The sequence below is a fragment of the Hyperoodon ampullatus genome, assembly GCF_949752795.1.
Source record: "Hyperoodon ampullatus genome assembly, chromosome: 18".
Lineage (NCBI taxonomy): Eukaryota > Metazoa > Chordata > Mammalia > Artiodactyla > Ziphiidae > Hyperoodon > Hyperoodon ampullatus.
The window spans coordinates 47,479,800-47,496,656 of NC_136931.1; the positions used below are offsets into that span (position 1 = coordinate 47,479,800).

General features: G+C 53.2%; 3 protein-coding genes across 4 annotated transcripts; 2 read left to right on the top strand and 1 right to left on the bottom strand.

Moving 5' to 3' along the window:
* Positions 1-3,154: 3,154 nt before the first annotated feature.
* On the top strand, positions 3,155-5,093 carry OVOL3 (ovo like zinc finger 3; the record flags this gene model as incomplete). Its single annotated transcript, XM_079723992.1, is given in 6 exon segments — positions 3,155-3,248; positions 3,323-3,331; positions 3,334-3,386; positions 4,175-4,241; positions 4,244-4,375; positions 4,885-5,093. Coding segments are annotated over 6 exon segments (564 nt in total).
* A 57-nt stretch (positions 5,094-5,150) lies between these two features.
* On the bottom strand, positions 5,151-6,423 carry POLR2I (RNA polymerase II subunit I). The gene is made up of 6 exons (XM_079724196.1): positions 6,302-6,423; positions 6,170-6,224; positions 5,804-5,877; positions 5,642-5,716; positions 5,482-5,533; positions 5,151-5,250 (listed from the first exon to the last, which is right to left on the bottom strand). The coding sequence occupies exons 1-6, from the start codon at positions 6,358-6,360 to the stop codon at positions 5,188-5,190; spliced, it is 378 nt and encodes a 125-aa protein (XP_079580322.1). The 5' UTR covers positions 6,361-6,423; the 3' UTR covers positions 5,151-5,187.
* A 479-nt stretch (positions 6,424-6,902) lies between these two features.
* TBCB (tubulin folding cofactor B) lies at positions 6,903-15,120 on the top strand (the record flags this gene model as incomplete). Of its 2 annotated transcripts, XM_079724308.1 has the most annotated exons (6): positions 6,919-7,148; positions 7,544-7,687; positions 11,041-11,137; positions 11,893-12,081; positions 14,616-14,688; positions 14,844-15,120. In XM_079724308.1, exons 1-6 carry the CDS (start codon positions 7,035-7,037, stop codon positions 14,956-14,958), a joined length of 732 nt encoding a protein of 243 aa, XP_079580434.1. In that variant the 5' UTR covers positions 6,919-7,034. The 2 variants fall into 2 exon arrangements, with proteins under 2 accessions (XP_079580435.1, XP_079580434.1); XM_079724309.1 differs by lacking the exon at positions 14,844-15,120 and having other exon boundaries at positions 6,903-7,148; positions 11,893-12,032; positions 14,616-14,672.
* Between the last annotated feature and the right edge of the window lie 1,737 nt (positions 15,121-16,857).

Below are 16,857 nucleotides of genomic sequence, written 5' to 3' on the forward strand. Positions count from 1 at the left end.
CTGGGCAGGGCCTTGTTGCTTCATGACATTTAAATCCAAGACACATTCACAATACAGGTTTTTTCCCCTAAATAAAATGCCTGATCTTGGTGTTTGGGAAGATGCCCGTTATTGTTTATTTCTCAAGGCTCCCTCTCCCTGCCCCGGCCCACTGGCCACCCCTGCAGAGTGGAGACCCACTTGCCCTGCCCCCGCCTGCCTCGGCCACAGGTGCCTAAGATCTCTGAGGCGACTGGTTTCCAGGCCCCTGGACACCCAGGGGACCACCTTGAGCCTCGGTCCCTCATGGATTTTACCCCTCCTCCCACCCTGTATCATAGTTAACTCTTCAACTCCAGGTAGCAAACACCTGGCTTAAGGGGCCCCAAGCTATAAGGACATTTGTTACTCTTGATTCTGTTCCTGCTCTATTTCACCCTCTGTGAGTCCGAGTTTCACTCTCCAGCTTAGGCCCTCACGGTGGCAACATGGCTGCCATAGCTCCCAGCAGTACACCTTCACCCAACCAGGAGCAAAGACACAAAGCAGGGCAGCCACCAGGATAGTGGGGAAAAAGTGCAAAGCCTTCTTAGATGCCTCCCCTTTCAGAGCAGTTGCAGGCAACAGGATTGGAGATGGCTTTAATTTCCTTGGACCAGCCACCTCCCTGTCCTGGGCCTGTTACTGTTGCAAAATTGGGTTCTCTCAGCACAAAAGGAAGGTGGGCTGGTAGAGAGGATCCAGTGTGTCTGCCAGTTTCCACCTCCTAATGCCAAGCTCTTCAGCCCTGGAAGGACCAGACTTTCCTCAGACAAACCGACTGGTTAAGAAATCACTCCTGATGAATGTGTGTGCATGCAACTGTTTCCGCAGGAAGAGGACAGCATGCTCACATGGGATATTTGAAAGTTTAGCAGAGGGATCATTTGCAGAGAAGTGGACAGGGAACAGGGAAACCTCAGGGCCAGTGCATTACCCTAGACTGGTAACAGAGGAGAGGTGTTACTCCCCACACAAGGCACAAGGGAGCAAAGTGGAACCCAGAAAAGCAAATCCTGGAGGGCGCTGCCCTGAGGGGAGTTGTGTTCCTGGCAACCCCACAGGGAGGGAGTTGGGGGAACCCCTCCCCCATCTTCTACCAGGCTCCCCATTGTCTAAACCCCACTGGAAGCCAGAGGGCCCAGTAGCCCAAGTGATACTGACCACCCAGGTCAGCTTCCCAGGACACAGAGCAGGACAGAAAAGGGACCTGGGGGCAAGTAAAGATACCCGGCCCCAGGGTTTTTACCTAATGTGTTTTCAGCAACAACTCAGGAACCAGTTGTCTCAAGAGATGTGGTGTTGGGCATGGAGAACTGGGCACCTGAGACGAACAAAATGGCTCCCATAACCTGCTCACTGGCTTGTTCTTCAGTGCATCTGGCCCTGCGTCGGTCAGGTCCTAGATACTGGGCTGCCGACCCAGGCCAGGCACACCAGTCACAGCTGCGTAAAGTCCAACAATTGGGAGATGGAGACACTTAAAATCCCACTTTACAGGGACATCCCTGGCAGTCCAGAGGTTGAGACTCTGCCCTTCCACTGCAGGGCGCACAGGTTCGATCCCTGGTCAGGGAACTAAGATCTCGCAAGCTGTGAAGTGAAGCCAAAAAAAAAAAAAAAAAATCCCATTTTACATGGGCTGATTGAAACTCAGATGCTTGCCTAGCCACCCCACCCTTCAAGACTTTTGAGCAACCCACATTTATATGTCTGCTGCATGCCAGATCCTCTCCCTGGGTGATCTACATGGATTTTCAACACAAACCATTGGTAGGAAGACTCATTATTCCCATTTCCAGATGAAGAAACAGGCTGAGCAAGACAAGATGTGACTTGCCCCAGGTCCTGCAGAGATAAAGTGGCAAAGCTCTGGGCCAGCAGGCTTCCAGCGCTTTCTCCGTTGCTTCTGCAAATGAATTAGCTGGACTCTCAGGGAATGTGAAGAAATGAATAAATATTGCTTCTTTCACCATCAAGCCTTTTATAGACTGTTCCTCTGCCTGGAAAACCCTCCCTGTTTACCAGAAACCTCTTCTTCCTTCAAGGCTCACCTAGGAAGTCATCCCTGAATCCTTAGACTGGATCAGGAGCCTCTTCTGGGTCCCCTGAGCCCCCTGGCTTTTCCCCATTGAAGCTTGGGTCACTCTGTGCTTCCCCCATCATAGCCTTGGTCATTCTGGACTGTCACTGGTGTGTCTCCCCCATGGACCTTTATGTCTTCATTTTCAGTGCTGAGCTAGGCCTGGCCTATAGTTGGAGCTCAGAAAATCGTTGGTGAATAAGTGAAAGTAGCTGCATGGGGAATATTCAAAATCCTTAATCCCTGCCTAAGAAGCCAATGACCAATCTAGAACGGAGCCTGGCCAGAGTGCTGGGGTAAGGGTCCTGGGAGCCCCTGGCTGTGTCAGGTAACCCCTTATAGTTCCTGGACCGTAGGAGAGTGAGGGAGTTACTAGGAGCTGGACTAGTAACAAACCAGTATTGTGATACCCCGTACACTTGAATAGTGCTTCCGGCTGAAGGTCAGCGCTGGGCATCTGCAGATCGGAGAGGTAGAGTCTCCTGCTTGAAGATGCACAGGCTGGATCCTCACTTTGACCTTACCAATTGGACACTGCTGTCTCTCCACCCTCTGGAGCAAGCAATCACAGTCACGCCCTCCCCTGCTTCCTCAGACGGCTGCTGTGATTTGAATAACCAAGCAGGCTGTTGGATGTCCAGTAGTGACTGATTTGCTTGGCAAACAGACCCTCAGGTCCTTGGCCCTGCTGGTAATATGGAAGAACACTCAGCCCCACTGCGGTCTCTGTTTCCTCTCTCCACCCCCAAGGGCTGCTTAGGTTCCAGTCTTGCCCTTGCTTGACCTCCCTGGGGGCCCTAGTGCTTGTCTTCCCCTGGAGGCTGGAGAGTACCCTCAGGAACCTGGCAGAGGAGAAGGGGGAGGAATGGCAGGGCCCAAGGCAGAGGTAACTGGAGCCAGCTAAGTCTACCCCTGGGCCTGTCACAAAATTTGCGTGGAGAGAATGAGACCTCTCATCCTCCCTTCCCACCTGGAATAGTCCTCCTGGGCCTGAGGTCTGACAGTAGGTGGAGGAAGCAGCCCTGTGTGTGTGGGGAGCTGTTCCAGGTGGTGATGCCCCGTGCCTTCCTGGTCAGGAGTCGGCATCCACAGCCACCCAACTGGGGCCACCTGCCTGACCAGCTCCGGGGACACGCCTATGTCCCAGGTGGGCCCCTCACTGGGCCTAGAGGTGAGGGGCAGGGGAGACACAAAGCATCACCATCTGGCTTCTCTCCTCAGACTGCAGCAGCCGGGGGGGCCACCGGCACACCAGTCTTCTGGCCTCCGGGACTCTCGGGCAGCGGTCAGTCTGCAGCTGGCCCACAAGACCCTGCTCAGTTTCACCCCTGTCCGCTCTCAGCCTCAAGAGAACCTGCCTGCCCCTTACCCCCTCATGCCACTCCAGCCTCCGGACCTTTCCACCCATTGTCCTCTCTGCTGGGAATGCCTTTTCTTTCTTAGTAGGGGGCTCACTGTTAGCCCTCATCCCAAGCACCCTTTGCCCAGGGTGGGCAGCCACAGCCCCTGCCCCCAGGGATTCTCTGCCCAGCGGGGCAGAGGAACAGGATTCAAGCCAATAAGTGGCTGATGGTTTGCATTATGTCAGAGAATCAGACAAGGTGACAGGAGCGGGATGGGGGATGGGGGAGGAGCTTTGGGGTCTCTCAGAAGGGATACTCAGCTGTGCGTGCACTGGAAGAAGGAAAGCCCTAGGCAGGATGTAAGTGTGCTGGAGATTATTTCAGTTTTTATTGGGAGCCAGGACTGTTCTAGGCAATGGGTGTTTAGGAGTAAGACAAAAACTCATTCCTTCCTGAAGCTTATAATCTGGTGCGAGCTACAGGTATAGATAATAAAATTAGGAAAAACAATATTATGTTGGAAGATGGTATGTACTATGGAGAAACAGAAAACAAAGTAAGGGCGATGGGGGCAGGGTGGTCAGGGAAGGCCTTGGGGAGAGGGTGGCATGAGCACGCACAAACTGCAGTCTCTGGCCTTCCCAGACCTCCTTGGTTCCCAGTTCTAGGCGCTCCATTTGGTCCAGTGGAGGGGTGGGGTGGGGTCCTAACTCCCATGTCCCTCCCACAGCCCTCCCAGGGCACTCTGACTGCCACTCTTAGTGGCCCTGGGACGCTTGGCTGCCCCCTCTGCCCCAAGGCTTCCCGTTGCAGCGCGTGCTGACCCGGCACCTCAAGTGCCACAGCCCTGCCCGCTGCCACGTGTGCCACTGCTGTGGCAAGGGCTTTCACGACGCCTTTGACCTCAAGCGGCACATGAGGACTCACACGGGTGAGCGGCGGCAGGGACTAGGAGGCGCTGCTGGGAGGGGATGGAATGAAATGGAGGGAGGTGCATGGGATGTGGAGTTTCCGTGCACTTGAGTTCTGTGAACAAGTGGGGCGTGTGTTAGTGGGGCAGAGACTCAGCCATCAGGAGGCTGGGAATACCATGCACCTCAGCTCCCAGGCAGTGGGTGTCAGGGTGGTGCCAGGGTGGGGGCCTGCTGAGGAATACAGAGAAAACAGGTACTGGTTACAGGATTCAGGTCCCATATTGAAGGGTGCAAGGGAAAGCCTCCCTCCTTCTCCTCCAGGGGAAGGAACATCCTGGTGAGGAGGGTGGGGACACACAGCTCCCACGTTTGCACGGGGAGGAGGTAGCAGATGGTGGGAAGGAGGCCGAGGTCTGGCGAACTTGGAGTAGAAAAGGGGGAATGCTCACGGAGGGCGAGGTCGGAGGGTGCTGGTCTGGGGGCCACTGCCCTGTCTGTACTCTCTCCCTCTGGCCCACCTGCGCAGGGATCCAGCCATTCCGCTGCAGAGCTTGTGGGAAAGCATTCATGCAGCGCTGCTCACTTGAAGTGCATCTTGCCAAGGTATACGGACAGCCGGCCAGCTACACTTATCGTGAGCGCTGTGAGAAGTTACATGTGTGTGAGGACTGCGGCTTCACCAGCTCGAGGCCTGACGCCTACGCGCAGCACCGCACCCTGCACCGCGCTGCTTGAGACTGGGAACCCTGTGTCCAACCCATGAGAGGGAAATAAACAGAGGAAAGGCACGCATAGAACATAGCATTTATTACACAAGGGGGAGAGTGGTTCACTCGGTCCAGCGGTGGCCGCAGTGTGGGGCCGTGCACACGTAATACAAGCGCATGGCATCCTGGCAGAAAGGATGCACAGTTAGGAAGGATCTGGATCCACAGGGCAGGATACAACACGAACCTCCATCCAGAGAAGCCTCACCCCAAAAGAACAGATTAGGGGGCTTTCCCCCCTACTAAAGGTCCAGCTCGGGATGCCTGGAGGGGCAGGATCTCCCCAATATTGGTATCCCCACCCCCGGGAAGTACCAGGCTCAGGTCACTCGGAAAGCCTTGCCCTCACCACTCACCTCGGCCCGGGCACTGTGTGACTGGAAGAACACTGCCTCCTTGTGGCCGCACCTGAGGGGACAGTCAGCCACTCAGAGCCTGCCATACCCTTCCCCTCCTCCCTTCTCCGTCTGGTGAGAATGAGCCACCTTCCCTCCCCAATACCAGCTGCGCGCTCACTTTTGGCAAGGGTGGTCTTCGGTCCGCGGCAACGTGGGGTCCTGGGACACGTCAGCGATGATCTGGGTCAGTTCGCTGAGGGAATAGAGGGTGAATAAGTATGCTTAGACCGGGCCTCCCAAGCCAACAACCCCGTCCCCGAGCTCGGGCCCTGCCACTCACTCCACTTCGTGCGTGATTTTGTTGACGTAGATGCAGCTGTTGTCGGCTTCCTGCTGGTAATCACAATTCCGGCACTGCGAGAGGGCGAGAGTGGCGGGAAGGGGGTCACAGAGAGATCCCCGATGGGACTGGGAGGGCATGGTCTTCCCCCGAGGGGATGACTAGGGGATGGAGTCTTGAGGTTGGGATCATTGGGTGTAATCGAGAATCACCTCGCGGATGCGCAAGACGAGAAAGTCGGGTTCACTAGGGGGGCAGTTGGGAGGGTAGACCAGGACGGGGTGGCACTGGGAGTAGGGCCGGGCCACGTTGGGAACCTGTGGGCCGGTCACGGAACACCGGGGCGCCCGGCTGGCTCGCGCTCACCGCGTACAGCAGAATGCGGTTCTCCTTGTCCTCCTTGGGGTAAAGCATGTTGTTACTGTGGGGAGGGGGAGGTCAGAGGTCAGTACTGGGGCCACTACTTGCTCCCCTTCCACAGTGCTGGCCGGGTCTCACCATTCCTGGCAGAATCGAATACCCACGAAGCCCGGCTCGTAGGTCCCATCGGGTTCCATGGCGACTCACTGCCCTCCTAGCCTTCAGCGCTTGCTCAGCCGCGCGACAGGTCGCGGGAAGGGTCAGATTTCTTAGCTTCGCCAAAAGAGGGGAGGAGCTGCGCTCATGTAATGGCTCCCAGCGGCTTTGTGCTCGCTGATCTGAGCTGAGGTTTGATTAATTACTTGCTTCAATCTTTTGATATCCTAGAATATGGCTTCCAACTTCTGGGCCTTTCTTCCCCAGTTTACAGAATAGTGTGGTACGAGAACCGGGAAAAGTGATGCGTCACGTAACCCGCAAAGTGCTGAGTGTAAATGGAGAGGCCTTGGCTCTTTGCAGGTTGAAGGCCAGTGCACATGCGCGAGTTTACCCTTCGCGGACACGGGTAGCTCTTGCCAGTCCTTCCTCTCGGCTTCAGCCTTCGCCCGCCAGGCCGTTTCCCGTGACGCTATTGGAAGAACTGTGCACCGTGGAAGACTTCTCAGGATTGGCTGGGCCTACCCAGGACTTCTTCCTGGAGGCGGCGAAGAGACGCGGCGATTGGCGGACCCTCCTGGCTGGAGGGCGTGGATTGGCCAGGTCCGGGAGCGGGGGGAGGGGCTGATATCCCAGAAGCGGCTGCGGCGGCGGCGGTTGCGGAGCCGGTGTGAGGTGGCTGACTGGGTTGCGGGCCCCCGCAGGGCGCGGCGAGATGGAGGTGACGGGGTTGTCGGCGCCTACAGTGAACGTTTTCATCAGCAGCTCACTCAACAGCTTTCGCTCCCAGAAGCGTTACAGTCGCAGCCTCACCATAGCTGAGTTCAAGGTGTGGCCGTGGGGGCGGGGTCCTGAGGGGCGGGGCTAATGTTGAGGGGGCGGGGCCAAGAAGAAATGGAGGGTCCTCCCCAGCGCAGGGAAGGGGCCAGAGATAAGCCGAGGTTGCAGAGGTTCTGGACTGGACCTCAGCGGGGCGGGGCCAGAGGGAACCTGAGGTTCCAGAGAATGGGTGCGGGGCCAGAGAAAAAAAGGTTGCAGGGAGTGGGGGCAAGACCAGAGGAGGTGGGGCCAGGGATAACCAGGTGGGTCCTAAATGGTAGGTCTCTTGGAGAAGCGAGGAATGGATGATGGTTATTGATACAAAGGGCGGAGCCCCAGGGCAGAGAGTGGGGCCACTGACAGCCTTCCACCTCGTATCCCCCTCCCCATCTTGTATCCCCACAGTGTAAACTACAGCTGGTTGTGGGCAGCCCTGCTTCTTGCATGGAATTGGAGCTGTATGGACCTGACGACAAATTCTACAGCAAGCTGGATCAGGAGGATGCACTGCTGGGCTCTTATCCCGTAGATGACGGCTGTCGCATCCATGTGAGGCCTCCCTACCTGGGATCCCTCCCCTCAATTCATTTATTTATTCAATAGATGCTTGCTGTGCTTTGCGCTGTGTGATTACCAAAATAGGCCCTAACCGCATGGAGCTCCCAGTCCAGCAGAGAGAGAGACAGACCCATCACCAGACACTGGCAGCCAGATTGGTCTGGACTGGGTTGAGAAAAGCCTAGGGGACTGGAGGCATCCAGAAGAGGTGCCTGACCCCACCTCGGGGTATCAGAAGGGACTTCCTGAAGTTAGGGATGCCTGAGTTGAGATCTGAAGGATGACCTAAGAGAAGAGGCGGGAGGGGCATTCCAGGCAGAGGGAACAGAGTGTGAGGTGGGTCAGGGTGAGCAAAGAGGCTCACATATTGGGAGAAGCCAGAACACAGAGGACCTCTGCATGCATCAGCTCACATCATCCTCTCTGTCCTCAGTCTTCCCCGCTCCCCCAAAATCCTGCAGACATCCTAGCATCCCAGGTGAACTTTGCATGTGCTATTCTCTGTGCCTGAATGTTTCTTTTTTCTTTGCCCACATGGCTTACTCCATCCTTCCAGTCTTTACTTAAATGTCACCTTCCGGGTGTGAGGGCTTCATTGCCCTCAGTATAAAATTTAAACCTCCTCCCTTTCCCACTTTCTTTGATTTTTGTCCTTCTCATGATCACCTGTGGCATACTATAGATTTTTCTCCAATACCTGGAACAGTGCCTGGCACAGAGAGGATGCTCGGTGAAACATTGTTGAATGATGAGTTGAATGCATAAAATAATACTTGGAAAATGGCATAATTAACCCTATTTTGTGGAAGAGAAAACTTAGTTTCAGTATGGAATTTACTTTCCTGAGGAGAAACATAGCTAGAATTTTTACCTCAGTCTGCATGGCTCCAGAAGTTAGTGTACCCAGAGAACTGGGTCTTTTTTGTCTCTTTCAATTATTCATAACTGTTCATTGAGCATCCACATTATGCCAGGGATATAGCTGTGAATCAAGTCTGAGAAGGTCTGTATTTTAGCTCTGTCCAGTGAGTGCGGTAGGCGTTAGCTAAATATTCACAGGAACAAATGTAAAGGGTCAGTGAGATGAGGGCCATGCAGGAGGAGATCACAGAGCTGGGAGATCCTATACTGGGGAGCCTGACCCATCAATGAGATCCAGGAGGACTTCCTGGAGGAGGTGCTGCCTGAACAGAGACCTGAAGTTAACTGAAGAAGGGGAAAGTGTGCTCCAGGAGGAGGGCACAGCATGTGCAAACACTCTGAGGTGGGAGGGAGTGGAGTGGGGTACAGGGGCTGAAGAGTGACTTGTCCTGTTTTGGTGGGAAGTGGAAGCCAGGGGAGGACTCTGAGCCAGGAGGGTCCTGGTCTGACTCAGGTGTTCACTGGCTCCCTCTGACTGCGTGTGGGGAGCAGACTGTGGAGGACAGAGGAGTAGGGAGACCAAGGAGGAGGCTGCTTCCATAGTCCAGTTGAGGTGATGGGTCCTGGACCATTGTGGGAGCAGGTCGGGACTGTGCTGAGCCCATAGGACTGACTTTGGACTGACCTGGGCAGTCTCAGCCTTGGGATGCTGGTGGGTCAGGCAGGGCAGTGGCGTCCTCAAACAGGAGGTTTCACACATGGATTCAGGTATAGACAGGCTGCTGACTTCTGAGGCCATACAAGGAAAGTTTCCCAGAGGTGGAGCCTCTGGAGAATTTGTATTTTTTCTAAAATTCTTTTTCTGTTTATAAATATCACCCATATTTCTTTTTTCTTTTTCTTTTTTTTTAATTTATTTTTGGCTGCGTTGGATCTTCGTTGCTGCACGCGGCTTTCTCTAGTTATGGCGAGCGGGGGCTACTCTTCGTTGCAGTGAGCAGTCTTATTGTGGTGGTTTCTCTTGTTGCGGAGCACAGGCTCTAGGCGCGCGGGCTTCAGTAGTTGTGGCTCGCGCGCTCTAGAGCGCAGGCTCAGTAGTTGTGGCGCACAGGCTTAGTTGCTCTGTGGCACGTGGGATCTTCCCAGACCAGGGCTCAAACCCGTGTCCCCTGCATTGGCAGACGGATTCTTAACCACTGCGCCACCAGGGAAGCCCTCACCCATATTTCTTGCAGCAATGAATGACAGCAACCTCAAACTTAGAAAAAAACCCTGATATAGAAAGTGGAAATTCTTAGTGATCGTTAGCCAGAGATAAGGGCCATTTCTATTTTGCCCAGTGGCTCAGGCCAAACACTTTATAGGGTGTTCCTCACCCCTGTCTTTCCCTCACACCCACATCTAATCTGTCCGCAGATCCATGGGCTCCACCCACAAAAATCTATCCAGAATCCAGATTCTCCTCCCTCACTGCCCCCACCCTAGCCCAGCCTCCATCCTCTCCCTCCTGGACCATCACACAAGCCGTCTCCCTGCTCGCATCCCTGTGCCCCTCTGTCTGCTTCCCACACTCAGCTGAGGGAGCGTGTAAACACCTGTGTCAGATCAGAGCCCTCCTGGCTGAGCCCTTCCCTGGCTGCATCTCATTCTAGGTAAAAGCCAAAGTCTCCAGTGAACTGTTGTGTCTCGCACTCTCCCCCTGGCTCACTCCACTGCCGCCGGGGTGGCCCTGCTGTTCCTCAAAAGGGCTAAAGACATTTCTACATCTGGGACTTTGTACTTGTTCCTTCAGGCCTGTCTCAGACATCCCCTCCTTCCAGAAGCCTCTTTGTTGTATTTGTCTGCATAGAACCTTGTCGTCATCTGGTGTTTAACACCCATCTCTGTGCATTTGTTTCTGGTTGGCCTCCCAGCAGAATGAGCACTCCTTGAGGGCAGGGATTGATCTATTTTTGTATCGTGTCCCTAATACCCAGCACGGAGCCCAGCTGGGTGTCTTGGAGGAGCTCAGCAGGCAATGAGTAAATAAATGTTGGGGGTGGTACAGAAGAGATGCACCAGGATCTGGAAGTTGGGGTCAGCCTAGGAGGGTCCCAGAGGTCCAGAGAGGAGAGAGACACTGCCCGGAGGGTTCATGAGCAAGGCCCGAGCTCTGCCCTTCGGTTCCAGTGTCCTGGGGCCATCGGTGATGTGGATGCCAGTATGTAGGGGTCATCTGGAAGCAGATGCAGCCTCCAGGGCCTTGGATGGGTGGTAGAGAGGGAGATGGCCGTTGTAGACACCTGCTCTCACCCCCTCGGCTGGGCTCAGGGCAGGCAAGAAGGCTGGGGTAAAGGTGAGGGTAGAAGAATGTGGTTTTTCCGAGACAGGAGAGACTTAAATCTACGGAACGCTCCAACGTGTAGCCACACTCACCCCCCGCAGCATCTCAGGCCTCTCTGCCCAGACCTTGATCCCCACTGACCTCCCTCCCCTCACTACAGGTCATTGACCACAGCGGTGCCCGTCTTGGGGAGTATGAGGACATGTCCAAGGTGGAGAAATACGAGATCTCACAAGAAGCCTATGACCAGAGGCAAAGTACGGGGTGCACAAGGAGGGGTGGGGGCCCTTGGGGGCTAGGGGAGGGGGTGGGGAGCAGACAGGATAGACGGGGACACTGAGGGCGAGTCGGTGGTGTGGGCAGTGGGGCAGGCAAGCGTGGGGGAGTGGAGGGGGCGGGGTGAGGTTGGTGTGGGGACAGACGGCTCATGGGAGAACAGTCGGGTGGACGGGCATGAGGTGTGAATGGAGGCTGGGGGGTGTGGCCGAGTGTGGGCAGGCAGACAGGGCCATGAGAAAGTAGAGGGGGCCTGAGAGGAAGGTCTGGGGTGTGTATGTGGGGTCAGATTGGGGGGCGGTCAGGGTCACACTGGGGGCACGGTGTAGGGGGCAGAACATGGTAGAATACGTGGAACCGACAGGACAGTGAGGTGCAGGCATGTGGGGACAGGTGAGAATGTGTGGTGGGGAAGATGAAGGTTTCCGGGCCTGGGTGGAGGCAAGCGTGATACTGAAGGGACGGGAGGGTGGGGTACCACGAAAGACTGCAGGCAGGCACCTTCCCTTTAGTTTCGGGATTGTGGGGAGGCCCAGGGGTCCTGGGGAGAGGCCAGGGCTGTGGTGGGAGACCTGGGGGGCTTGGGTGACAGCGCTTCAACACCCAGCACGGAAGCGTTTCCCTTGGAGTGTTGGCCCCGTGAGGGTGGCAGATTATCTCATTAGGCCAGAGGTCTCCCAGGTGGTCTCCCAGGTGGTCTCCCATGTCTGACCCTCACCCCCTACCCCACCCACAGACTCAGTCCGCTCCTTCCTGAAGCGCAACAAGCTAGGTCGATACAGTGAAGAAGAGCGGGCACAGCAGGAGGCCGAGAGCTCCCAGCGCCCTACCGAGGAGGCCCAGGCCGGTGCCATCCCCGTGGGCAGCCGCTGTGAGGTGCAGGCACCTGGGCAGCCCCCTCGCCGGGGCACCGTCATGTATGTAGGTACGTGGCTCACCGAGGCCTCGTGTCCTGCCTTGAGGTGGGCAGTGCTGGGGACCCAGCCCTCAAGGGGATCTCAGTCCAGGAAGGGAGACGGACCCAGGGGCTAACTGTGACAGCCTGGTATGTTCACGGCAGGGAAGTGGGAAGCAGAGGACATAAGGCCTGAGTTGTGATGGAGGAAGTGGAGGCCAGAGGGATCAATTCTGAGGTGAAAGCCTGGGGCACAGTGGTCAGAGCTGAGAGGGGGAAACAGGCAGAATTATTAGGCCTGTGATGGAGGAAGCACAGACCGAAGTGATCAGGGCACGCCCAGGCCACGGGCAAGGCTGGACTGTGCTGGGCCTCGGAGACGGGAGAGAGCAGTGTGGGGTTTTTTAATAATAGTTTTATTGAGATATAACTTATATACCATAAAATTCACCCATTTAGGGAACTCCCTGGCAGTCCAGTGGTTAGGACTCCACACTATCACTGCCAAGGGCCCACATTCAATCCCTGGTTGGGGAACTAAGATCCTGCTAGCTGCGCCACATGGCCAAAAAAAAAATCTCCCATTTAAAGAGTATCATTCATTAGCTTTTAGTTCACGGGAATCGTGCAACCATCACCACAGTCAGTTTTACATTTTCATCACCCTAAAAGGAAACCCTATAACCATTAGCAGCTACTCCCCATTTCTGAAACCCCAGCGTCTGCAGTCCACATAGCTGGCTACTAATCTATGTTGTCTCTATAGACTTGCCTATTCTGGAAGTTTCATATAAATGGAATCATATAATACGTGGTCTTTTGAGACTGGCTTCTTTCACTAGAACCATAATTTCAAGGATCATCCATGTTGTAGTATGTGGCAGTATTTCATTTCTTTTTATTACCAAATAATGTTGCATTGTATGCAACACCACATTTTATTTATTCATTCATCAGTTGAAGAACATTTGGGTCCTTCCCACTTTTTGGCTATTACAAATAACGTTGCTGTGAGTATCCTTGTTTAAGTTTTTGTGTAGACATGTGTTTTCATTTCTTTGTACCTAGGAGTGGAATTGCTGGGTCACAGAGTAACTCTTTAACTTTTTGAGGAACTGCCACACTGTTTCCACAATGGCTGCACCATTTTACATTCCCACCAGTGATGAATGAGGGCTCCAGTTAATCCACGTCCTCATCAGCACTTACTATTATCTATCTTTTTGATTACAGTCATTCTAATGGGTGTGAAGTGGTGGAGCATTATGGTTTTGATTTGCATTTCTGTGATGGCTAATGATATTGAGCCTCTTTTTCGGTGCTTAACAGGCATTTGTATATCTTCTTTAGAGAGATGGCTTTTTCAGATCTTTTGCCCATTTTTTAATTGGGTGGTTTGTCTTTTTGTTGTTGAGTGGTGTGTTAGGGCTGCCATATCAAAGTACCACACACCAGGTGGCTTAAAAAACAAATTTCTTTCTCACAGTTCTGGAAGCGGGAAGTCTTAAGATTAAGGCTTTGGCAGGTTTGATTTCTTCTTAGGCCTCTCTCCTTGGCTTGCAGATGGCCACCCTCTCTGTGTGTCCTCATAATGGTCTTTCCTCTGTGGGGTAGCACATCCCTGGAGTCTTTGTCCAGATAACCTCTTATGAGGATGTCAGTCAGCCTGGATTAGATCCCACCCTAACGGCCTTATTTTACCTTAATTATCTCTTTAAAGGCCCTGTCTCCACATACAGTCACATTCTCAGCTACTGGGGGTTAGGGCTTCAACATGTGAACTTGTGGGGGACACAGTACAGCCCATAACAAGTTGTAAGAGTCCTTTATATACTCTAGATACAATTCCCTTATCAAATATATGATCTGCAAATATTTTCTCCCATTCTGTGGGTTGGTTGTCTTTTTACAGTCTTGATAGTGTCCTTTGAAGCACAAACGTTTTTGATTTTTATGAAGTCCAGTTTTTTTTTCTTTTTTTGCTTATGCATGTGGCATTATATGTAAGAGGTCAATGCCTAATAGAAGGTCACAAAGATTTAAACCTGTGTTTTCTTCTAAGGGTTTTATAGTGTTACATATTACATTTAGGTCTTTGACCCATTTTGAATTAATTTTTGGTTATGGTGTGAGGTAGGAGTCCAACTTCATTCTCTTGCATGTGGATATCTAGTTGACCCAATACAATTTGTTGGAAAGACTGTTCTCTCCTCATTGAACTCTCTTGGCACCCTTGTCAGAAATCATTTGGCCATAAGCAGTGTGGGTTTTATGCTGAGCGGGATGGGCAGCTTTTGATGAATTTGGGACAAGGCAGTGGTGCTGTTTCCCTTCGATTTTTATAGAGCCCCCTTTGGCTGGGGGTGTTGAGTGAATGGGGGTCAGGGTAGGAACAGGGAGACCAGTGAAGGGGGCTACCATATTGATGTGAGCAGGAGATGGTGGTTGTCCTGGGTGGTAGCAAGGAGTGGTTTTTGCCAGGATAGGCTTTATACTCAGTGGGCAGGTGCGAATCTGGGGTGAGCTGCTTAAGGAGGTTTCATTGGGATTTCTCCCCTGGGCAGGACTTACAGATTTCAAGCCTGGCTACTGGATCGGTGTCCGCTATGATGAGCCGCTAGGGAAAAACGATGGCAGGTAGAGATCCCCACTGTAGTGTCTGTGTGTGCGCCTGTGTGCGCGTATGTGTGCATTTATGGGTAAGTGCATGCATGTACTACTGGGGGAGCCCAGCCATGCTGGCATCTGGAGTAGGAGCCCTCTGACACTGCCTTCCCCATCATGCCCTGCAGTGTGAATGGGAAACGCTACTTTGAATGCCAGGCCAAGTACGGCGCCTTCGTCAAGCCATCCGTTGTGACAGTGGGGGACTTCCCTGAGGAGGACTACGGTTTGGACGAGATGTGATGCCCAAGGAAGGGCACCCCCCTGCTCCAGCTTAACTCACCTACTTACTGCCCTTCCCTGTGTGTGTCCATGGCCCTCTCCCCATGACCCCATGTTTATTTTATTCTCTTGACCCTCGCCATTGACTTTTGAGACACATGTATTAAATTTGCCGGAAACCTGGGAAGTGTTTGGAAGACTCAGTGATTATGGGGGGGGGGCTGGGGACAGCTGGGTAGGTGAGGGGAGGGAGAGGGGATACCCCTTGTTTTTAAGGAATATGTATATACAACTCAAAACTTGTTCCTATTTCATTGGCCAGAATTCTGTCTCATGGCCACTTGTAGTTGCAAAGGTGGCTGGGAAATGTAGTTTTTATACTGGGTGGTCATTTCCTAGCCAAATACCAGAAGTTCCTGTGCTACAGAAGCTGGGGAAAAGGGATATTGGGGTCAACAAGTAGTTCTACCACTGTCCCTGTGGGTGGGGGACCTGTTCACTTAATATTTAAAAGAAGAAAGAAATCTCAAGTCTTTCGAAGTAGCATGAGGCCCCTCACAGCATCGTAGAGCTGGGCAAAGAGGTCTGTGCCCTCAGGTATGTGACGTGTGTATGCAGCCCAGGCACTCTAGGGAGCCTGTTCCACCATGTGTATGTCTGCATGTGCAGTAACTCCTCATTAGCTCCTTGAAGGGATTCCTGATGGAATGACTATTCGGGAGATTCTGCTTAATTGTTAAAATTACTTTATTATAGCTTCTGGAGAAGAAGTTGGCACTGGTGGGAGCAACCGCAGTAAAAGCAGAATAAGGTTGAAATGCTTGAGAGCTGAAGGGGTCCTTGGGGAAGCTGCTCACGTGCGCATACAGGCTGATGCATACATCCTCTCATGCCCACTGTAAGGTACATGGACCCACTCAGATACACAGAACATTCACACACCTGGACTCATACCCAAACACCAGAGACACACCCAAAACACAGACACTAGAGGTCACATGTGCAGAAATACAGTCAGTGCACAAAGATTCTGTCCCCCACATACAGGGGGGTCACACTTACACACAGGATACGCTCAGATTCACATCAGACACCCATCTGGGATAGACATACATCTGCACACACTGGTTACTTTAGGGCTTCCCTGGTGGCGCAGTGGTTGAGAGTCCGCCTGCCGATGCAGAGGACGCGGGTTTGTGCCCCAGTCCGGGGGCCCGTGAGCTATGGCCGCTGAGCCTGCGTGTCCGGAGCCTGTGCTCCACAATGGGAGAGGCCACAACAGTGAGAGGCCCGTGTACCGCAAAAACAAAACAAAAACTGGTTACTTTATAAAAGGACTCCAAGGCTTAGATCCCTTTCACGTGAGGGCGTTGTCAGAGTGAGGAGCATTAGAGGGGGTGTCCCCAAATTCTCAACCAGAATCTACCAACCTTTGTTCAGCCAGAGCTCAGCAGAATTAGCTCAGCGTTGAGGACCTGAGGCTCACTTTAAGATCAAGCCCAGTGTGCACCCCCATGTGATGAGGCCAAAGAATAGGGGCAGGAAGACGATCACGTGCTCTCCTGGACACAGTGATCACCCAAAGTCATACCTCCGAGCTCCAAGCAAGGGTCACAGCATCAGTGTATATGAGGATCTGTCAAACTGCAGTGGAAGATCTAAGCACAGACTTCCAGGGTGTGCTTTAATGCCTTCCAGCTGTCAGCATGGAAGAAGCTGTCTCCATCAGAACATGGGGAAACATTAAAATTTTTGATGACAATGGAAGGGATCATGCTGGTAATTTCTAATTAGGAAACCTACACTTGCTGTGTGAAAGTCAACCACAGTTAGGGATTGGGGAGACACATTTTACAGAATGACCTGGTGCTTAAGCTTTAAGGGGTCCAGAAAGGAAGGGGGACAGTGGTCAATGTGTTA

Bases quoted from the DNA above. Each gene is read 5' to 3' on its own strand.
- POLR2I (XM_079724196.1), bottom strand. From the start codon at position 6,360: ATGGAACCCGATGGGACCTACGAGCCGGGCTTCGTGGGTATTCGATTC. The intron at 6,225-6,301 runs GTGAGACCCGGC...CCCTCCCCACAG, and splicing joins ATTCGATTCTGCCAGGAATG to TAACAACATGCTTTACCCCA. The intron at 5,251-5,481 runs GTGAGTGGTGAG...CCTTTCTGCCAG, and splicing joins CACACAGTGCCCGGGCCGAG to GATGCCATGCGCTTGTATTA.